The sequence below is a fragment of the Equus quagga genome, unplaced genomic scaffold (genome assembly GCF_021613505.1).
Source record: "Equus quagga isolate Etosha38 unplaced genomic scaffold, UCLA_HA_Equagga_1.0 HiC_scaffold_4299_RagTag, whole genome shotgun sequence".
Classification (NCBI taxonomy): Eukaryota; Metazoa; Chordata; class Mammalia; order Perissodactyla; family Equidae; genus Equus; species Equus quagga.
Window position 1 is genome coordinate 1 of NW_025793767.1, and position 8543 is coordinate 8543.

General features: G+C 44.2%; 2 protein-coding genes across 2 annotated transcripts; both read left to right on the forward strand.

The window, feature by feature from the left end:
• Positions 1-1971: 1971 nt before the first annotated feature.
• Positions 1972-5145, forward strand: LOC124232281 (protocadherin gamma-A10-like). The gene has a single exon (XM_046649242.1). It carries the CDS (start codon positions 2441-2443, stop codon positions 5021-5023), a length of 2583 nt encoding a protein of 860 aa, XP_046505198.1. The 5' UTR covers positions 1972-2440; the 3' UTR covers positions 5024-5145.
• Positions 5146-6850: 1705 nt separating this feature from the next.
• On the forward strand, positions 6851-8538 carry LOC124232282 (protocadherin gamma-B7-like; the record flags this gene model as incomplete). Its single annotated transcript, XM_046649243.1, has 1 exon — positions 6851-8538. A coding segment is annotated over exon 1 (1446 nt), but the record flags the coding sequence as incomplete, so codon positions are not given.
• Positions 8539-8543: the final 5 nt, after the last annotated feature.

An 8543-nucleotide genomic window follows, 5' to 3' on the forward strand; every position in this document is an offset into this window, starting at 1 on the left:
CTACAGCGAAGGGACTTTACCTTATTCCTACAATTTGTGCGTTGCCCATACTGGAAAGACAGAGTTTAATTTCCTGAAATGCAGTGAGCCCTTGAATTCCACTCAAGACATAGTTTGCGGTGATTCTCCAGGGGCCTTAATTCCACTTCAGAGTGGGAATGCTTTAACTCCACATCCTGAGACTATACCACCGGTGAGTTTCATTTTTTGTGTCTTCTGTAATACTCTACTAGTTTCTCATATTTCAGGCATACTTCATTTTTATATTTAGAATCATATTTAGAAAATCCATAACTACCGTCTTTTCTTCTCAATGTTCGTTTTTCACTGATTATATTTTTCAAGATTTACGTGGTTCATAGGTTGCTCTATAATTCAGAAAAAAAAGTCACTAAATTAGAGGTATCTCTTCAAGCTCAGATTAGCAACACAGAGGCAGGGATCTTGGCTTCTTACCAAATACATAAATAAATAATTTCCTATCTACTCAAATGTGCTAAGATTTAAGATGAATTTTCCATATCCTAGTTATATATATATATTTAATACTATTCAGGCACTCATTAAATATCAAAGCAGGTGCTCCTTTCAAAGAAATGTTTAGTGCAAATAACCTTTTAGGTGCATTTAAGTATATGTCTTCGTTTATTTTAATAATTTTTTAAACTGTAAGCATTTGAGGGGGAATAAGGAGCAGATCCCTGAAATTATATGCAAAGTTATAGATGTTTGCATTTTTCTTGGGAGAGGAGTCAAAACTTTGTTTCCATTGCCAAGTTTTCTGTGTTCTCCAAAACTTAAAACTAACTACCGTAGACGAATTGTTTTCCTCCAACTTTTGGTCCTTCTGGTTCTCTTTTATATTTACAGTACTTACCTTTTCTTGATGCTCAAATGTACTCTTTCCCAATCGTTTTTCGTCTACACTGCAAGATAAAGAATTTCCAAGAAAGTACATGAAGTGCTATTGCCTTTTGCTCTCTGATTCTCTTATATAAAATCTTTGAAGACAAAAAGGTAAAATCTTTGAAGAATTCCATACTTGGGGGCATAGTGACATAAACACTTCTGAACAACCTGCTTTCTGTATGAAAGTGAACCTCTCAGGGCCGGCCTGTGGCATAGTGGTTAAGCTTGGTGCATTTCCATTTCGGTCTCCTGGGTTTGCGCCTTTGATCCCAGATCCTGGGCGGGGACTTACACCACTGTCAGCCACTCTGTGGTGGTGACCCAAATATAAAGAAGAGGAAAATTTGCATCAGATGTTAGCTCAGGCCTAATCTTCCTCAGGGAAAAAAAAAAAGAAGTGAACCTCTTAAACCCCTCACCTTTGAGGAGAGAACTGATGCTGGGTTGATGGGCACATGCCATTGAAGATGTGTGAACCATTTTACCTTGGGCTTCCATACAAAATGCCTAAGAGGAGAGATTATCTTTATTGGAATCAATGTCCTGAGGAAAACAGGTCATCTGACATAAACACTTATTTTTTTTTAAAACTACATGATTATATCTGTCTTCGTTTTTTAAAATTGTAGCACTTGAAATTCTTGTACATATTTCTCTTCTGATTACAACACAGACATGTTTCTTTTAGTTTGTGGTTACCTGTTCAATTCACTTAAATTGGTCAAATTAACTTCAAATAATATGCCTCTAATAATAAATATTTTCAAGGAAACATTCATTGAGGTTCAATAAAATTATTTTAGAAAAGAATATTTTGAAACCTTTTACACAATTTTAATCCTAAACAAATTTAATTAATTTGTTAATTAAATCTAAAAAGAGATTTTAAGTGAATTATAAGGGGTATAACTCAGTCTCTATATGAATGTCTACTAAACATAATGGGCCATTTAAATCACAAGTGCACATAAAGTTGTAAGACTTTTATGCGTTATACCTAGAAGCTCATAGGAAATAAAATAAGCGTCACTTACCTTTTAAAGTGGGTACATTTCTATTGAGAAAACAAATGTTGCAAATATATATTTAAGCGACTATTTCCATTTAATATTTTATAGTACTTTCATTCCACTTTATCCCATCCAGTAAGAAACCTACAAATAGTAGTTTATTTAAGGATATCAGCCGAGAAAACAAAGAAATAATGTAAAATAAAATAAAATATCCAACGAAGAGTAGCGTTTGATTTCTATTGCACACGTACTGCATGCAGTAACTTCTTAGGACTCTGAGCGCCGCTGTTCACCTACGAGGAAAAAGGAGACCCCGCTCAATTCGGATTCTCAGGGCTCCAACTACACAAAGCGCCACTGTTCCCACAAACCAGCAACGAGGCTGCAGCGAAACTCACTCCAGAATTTAAGGAGAGCAGTTTACAGAGACTCCCTGCAGCCAGAGAAAGAAAAGGGAACCGGTCAAAACACAGAAGGTGTCAGTGAGGACTTTGCCAGAATTCCGTAACCAGACAACAATGGCCGCTCAAAGGAATCGCTCCGACCGCAGCGCGCTGGTCCTGCTCTGCCTTTTCCTCGGTATGCCACGGGAGGTTGAAGCCCGGCAGATCCGCTACTCGGTGCCTGAGGAGCTAGAGAAGGGCTCTTTCGTGGGCAACATCTCCAAGGACCTGGGTCTGGAGCCCCGGGAGCTGGCGGAGCGCGGAGTCCGCATCGTCTCCAGAGGTAGGACGCAGCTATTCGCTCTGAACTCGCGAAGCGGCAGCTTGGTCACTGCGGGCAGGATAGACCGGGAGGAGCTCTGCGCTCAGAGCTCGCGGTGCCTGGTGAATTTTAACATTCTTGTGGAAGATAGGGTGAAACTTTTCGGGATAGAAGTAGAAGTAACTGATATCAACGATAATGCTCCAAAATTCCAAGCAGAAAATCTAGACGTAAAAATTAATGAAAATGTCGCTCCAGGAATGCGTTTTCCTCTCCCGGAAGCTGTTGATCCGGATGTGGGCGTGAACTCTTTACAGAGCTACCAGCTCAGCCCCAATAAGCACTTCACCCTAGCAATTCAGAGCCGTGCCAATGGCGTCAAGTACCCGGAGTTGGTGCTGGAGCGCGCCCTGGATCGCGAGGAAGAGGCGCTGCACCACCTGGTCCTCACTGCCTCCGACGGGGGTGACCCTCTCCGATCTGGCACTGTTCTCATCATTGTGACTGTCTTCGATACAAATGACAATGCACCGGTCTTCACCTTGCCCGAATACCGAGTGAGTGTTCCGGAGAACTTGCCTGTGGGCACACAGCTGCTGACAGTCACTGCCACCGACAGAGATGAAGGAGCCAATGGAGAAGTAACATATTCATTCCGAAAATTACCTGATACACAATTGTTGAAATTCCAACTAAACAAAAATACTGGGGAAATAAAAATATCAGAAAATCTAGATTATGAAGAAACAGGTTTCTATGAAATAGAAATACAAGCGGAAGATGGAGGAGCATATCTTGCAACTGCTAAAGTGTTGATTACAGTAGAAGATGTAAATGACAACAGTCCAGAGGTGACCATCACGTCTCTGTTTAGTCCCCTGATGGAAGATTCACCTTTGGGAACTGTTATAGCCCTTTTAAACGTGCATGATTTAGACTCTGGGCAGAATGGACAGGTCACCTGTTCCATATCGGGGAATCTACCATTTAAGTTAGAAAAGTCCATTGATAGTTATTATAGGTTGGTGACATACAGAGCCCTTGACAGGGAACAGGTATCCTCTTACAACATCACAGTAACAGCCACAGATGGAGGGAGTCCAGCCCTATCAACAGGAATTCACTTCACCCTGCAAGTGGCAGATATCAATGACAACCCACCCACATTCTCTGACATCTCCTACTTTACCTATATCCCAGAGAACAACCCCAGAGGTGCCTCTGTCTTCTCAGTGACTGCACTAGACCCAGACAGCAAAGAAAATGCTCGCGTTATTTACTCTCTAGCTGAAGACACTATCCAGGGGGCACCTCTATCTTCCTACATCTCCATCAACTCTGAAACAGGAGTCCTGTATGCGCTGCAGTCCTTCGACTACGAGCAATTTCGTGATCTGCAGATGCAGGTGACTGCCACCGACAGTGGGGATCCACCACTCAGCAGCAACGTGTCACTAAGCCTGTTCATACTGGACCAAAATGACAACGCACCTGAGATCCTGTACCCCTGCCTCCCCACTGATGGTTCCACTGGCATTGAGCTGGCACCCCGCTCTGCAGAGCCCGGATATCTAGTGACCAAAGTGGTGGCAGTGGACAGAGACTCAGGCCAGAACGCCTGGCTGTCCTACCGCCTGCTCAAGGCCAGTGAGCCAGGGCTCTTCACCGTGGGGCTGCACACGGGCGAGGTGCGCACGGCGCGGGCACTGCTGGACAGAGACGCACTCAAGCAGAGCCTGGTGGTGGCCGTCCAGGACCATGGCCAGCCCCCTCTCTCGGCCACCGTCACGCTCACCGTGGCTGTGGCCGACAGCATCCCAGACATCCTGGCTGATCTGGGCAGTCTAGAGGTCCGGCACGACTCGGACGCTTCAGAACTCACCTTGTACTTGGTGGTGGCGATAGCTGCGGTCTCCTGCGTCTTCCTCGCTTTTGTCATTGTGCTGCTGGCGCTCAGACTGCGGCGCTGGCACAGGTCCCGCCTCCTCCAGGCTTCAGGAAGCGGGTTGGTGGGCGTGCCCGCCTCGCACTTCGTGGGCGTGGACGGGGTGCGCGCTTTCCTGCAGACCTATTCCCACGAGGTCTCCCTCACCGCGGACTCGCGGAAGAGTCACCTGATCTTCCCCCAGCCCAACTACGCGGACACGCTTCTCAGCCAGGAGAGCTGTGAGAAAAAGGATCCTTTGTCTTTGTTAGATGATTCGAAGTTTCCTATAGAAGATACCCCTTTGGTTCCAGTGAGTTCTATTTTTACTCTTTTACTTTCCTTTAAAAAATTATCATTGGTTTTACTTTTAGGTTTCCAGCATGATGATGGAAAATTTCTATATTTTTTTCACTTTTCTCTGTTTCAACGACCTTTGCTTCTTGCTAAAACATTCAAGAGTAGAACTTGATGGTTATTAAGGCTGATATGGTTACTTTCTCGTAAATAGTCACCTAATCCCAGTGAAGGCCTGTTGTCATAAGGCTGTTATGATTAGCTTTGCAGAGCCTTATATTTTATAGTTGTTGAATACACTGCTGACAATTCCTAAGAGAGGACTTCCGTACAGAAGTGTCTGTCAATATGTGCGCTCGCCCTATTGGCCACATACTGAAACCGTAGTCCCTCAGACAACCCTACCTCCTGTTTTGAAGGCAGGTCTGTTAAGAACAGGTAAATGTCAGAAACAAATGCATTAGCTTCACTGGAAACACAACCCAAGCGCAAAGCCAGTGTTCAGTGTTGTTCTTCCCAAGGAGAAGGACAATACACTCTGTGGCTATATTTTTCAAACTAGACCTTGGAGTGACAGTTACAGTTGAATATATTTCCTAGAGAGATTTAAATTTTTCATTAATATTCTATCAACAATTCATAACAATGTGTGCTTAATTTTTTGTAAGTGTAATCATACCTGGTAACACTGTAGCATCCTTTCTGCCTGTGATTCTAATTTCATACTGTTATGTGGGAGACAAAGCATTTTAATTTCACTTTCCTTGCTCAATAGGGATTCCACAGAGCCTATAGAAGGTTATATTAAGCGAATTTTGGGTTCTGCTCTCTCTGTATTTTTTGTTAAGTTCTCCAGTCTTTAAGGCTTAAAAAAATATAGACTGAGGAGACAGATTTGAACATGTTTCCAAGAACAGGAGCAAGGGATGTGGCCAAGGGTATTTTCAGTGGCTCCTTAATGTAGAGAAAGGAAGACCCACCTGAAATTCTGCAATTAAGAGTCAAAATAAACTTAAAGTCAGGAAAGAAATGTCATTTCTGCAGGGGATCTGAATATAAGCAGAGAAATACACAAAATTATTCTAAACGATGATCTGTGGAGTTACTGATGAGCCCATTTAGTGAGGATAGTGATTTATTTGGTTTGATTTATTACTTTTAATTTACTACTAATATTCTTCTAAACTACTATGGTAGTGTAAAGTCAAAGAGTGACCTAATGTGTCTCAAAAATACTTATGAGACCATGACTATTTTCACGTCATTCAACATTTGTTCAATGATAGGTCTGTGGAAGGAGAGCACACCCTTTAGGGTCATAGTTATTAACTTTTAGATCATTGAAACTGTCATTTTAAATTCCTGTGCATGAGCATCAAAATTACTATGCATCCATCTTAAGTCTAATATTTTGAAAAATACAGGTTTTTTTAAAAAACTACTCTTTTGACACGGTAGCTATTGTAAGCAAATGTTTTTAAATATAATTATTTAAAAGCAGTAAAGGACACCCTGGATGATTGTAATGAATATGGCAATGGTTGCATTCCAGTTCCTAAAAATGGGGGGGATAGATTAATACCGTCTAGCCAAATATAAGCTAGGATTGAAGACAAAAAGGTTTTTTGCTTACCTTCAATACTTCCCTTCGTGGACAACTACTCTTAAAAGGAACAACAGCGACTGCTACTGAATGGAAGAACTGGGTAGCAGTGTGCCATGGGATAGCAGACATACTTTTCACTGTAAATTCCTAGGTGCCTTTTTCAATTTAAAGAAATAATTTTATCTACTCAAAACCTACATAAATTTTTAACATATAAAAACATATGATCTTTTTGACCATTTGAAAAATACGTTTCATGATGAAAACAGAATCACTGACGAATAAGATTCAAATATTTTAGCTGTTTCTTGCATTTAAAGAAAAAGATTTCCTGAAATAGAAAAACCAGGTTGCGGTTCCACACGGGGCCTCTGGGCGCCGCTGTCGGCCAGTGCAGGGCAAGCGCTGACGCCCAGGATTGCTGAGCCTCTAGCCTGGGATTTCCTGCGCAGCCAACACAGAGAAGGAAACCCGCTTACACACTGAGGCTCCTGGCGCCCCAGACTCTCCCCAGCACACACAGATTCCCAGCCCCAAGACTGGGAGCTCCGCCTGTCCTGGGCCGAATGCTTCCAGTGCAATAGTGTGCACTTTCTCCAACTGGAAAGACTGGGACCGAGCGAGAACTGGAGCGCGCAATGGGAGGGAGCTGCGCGCGGAGGCGCCCGGCCGGCCCGCGGCAGGTACTGTTTCCCTTCCTGCTGCCTTTGTTCTACCCCGCGCTCTCCGAACCGATCCGCTACTCGATTCCTGAGGAGCTGGCCAAGGGCTCGGTGGTCGGGAACCTCGCCAAGGATCTAGGGCTCAGTGTCCTGGATGTGTCGGCTCGGAAGCTGCGAGTTAGCGCAGAGAAGCTGCTTTTCAGCGTAGACGCGGAGAGCGGGGAGCTACTTGTGAAGGACCGAATAGACCGTGAGCAGATATGCAAAGAGAGAAGAAGATGTGAATTGCAGTTGGAAGCTGTGGTGGAAAATCCTTTAAATATCTTTCATATCGTTGTGGTTGTTGAGGATATTAATGACCACGCCCCTCAATTCCATAAAGATGAAATAAACTTAGAAATCAGTGAGTCTGTCAGCCCGGGGATGGGAACAATTCTTGAGTGTGCAAAAGATCCCGATATTAGTATGAATTCACTGAGCAAGTACCAACTAAGTCCTAACGAGTATTTCTCGTTGGTGGTGAAAGACAATCCCGATGGTGGCAAATATCCAGAACTGGTATTGAAGAAGACCCTGGACCGAGAAACGCAGAGCACTCATCACTTGGTGCTGACAGCCTTAGACAGCGGGGAACCGCCGCGAAGTGGCACCACTCAAATCCGAATCCTGGTGGTGGATGCCAACGATAACCCCCCAGTGTTCAGCCAAGACGTGTACAGGGTCAGCCTTCCGGAAGACGTGCCCCCAGGCACCTCGGTGTTGAAGGTGAGTGCCACAGACCAAGACGAAGGCTTCAACGCGGAGATCACCTACTCATTCCTTGGTGTGACTGATAACGCCCAGCACGTGTTCTCTCTGGATCCCGCTACAGGAAACATTATAACTCACCAACCCTTGGATTTTGAAGAAGTAGAAAGATATACCATGGGTGTAGAAGCAAAGGACCGAGGATCCCTCTCTACACAGTGTAAAGTAATTATAGAAGTTCTAGACGAAAATGACAACCTCCCAGAAATAATCATCACTTCCCTCTCTGATCAGATTTTGGAGGATTCTCGTCCCGGAATGGTTGTGGCTCTCTTCAAAACACGGGACCGGGATTCCAGGGAAAATGGAGAAGTCACATGCAATTTAAGTAGAGATGTTCCATTTAAGATTCATTCTTCTTCTAATAATTACTACAAGCTTGTAACAGATGGGGCCCTGGACAGGGAGCAGACCCCGGAGTATAATGTGACAATCACAGCCACCGACAGGGGCAAGCCGCCCCTCTCCTCCAGCACTACCATCACCCTGCACGTCACCGACGTCAACGACAACGCGCCGGTTTTCCGACAGTCAGCCTACTTGGTCCACGTGCCAGAAAACAACCCGCCCGGAGCCTCCATCGCCCAAGTCAGCGCCTCAGATCCCGACCTGGGACCCAA

Excerpts from the sequence above, each read along its gene's own strand:
- LOC124232281 (XM_046649242.1), top strand. The coding sequence starts at position 2,441 with ATGGCCGCTCAAAGGAATCGCTCCGACCGCAGCGCGCTGGTCCTGCTC.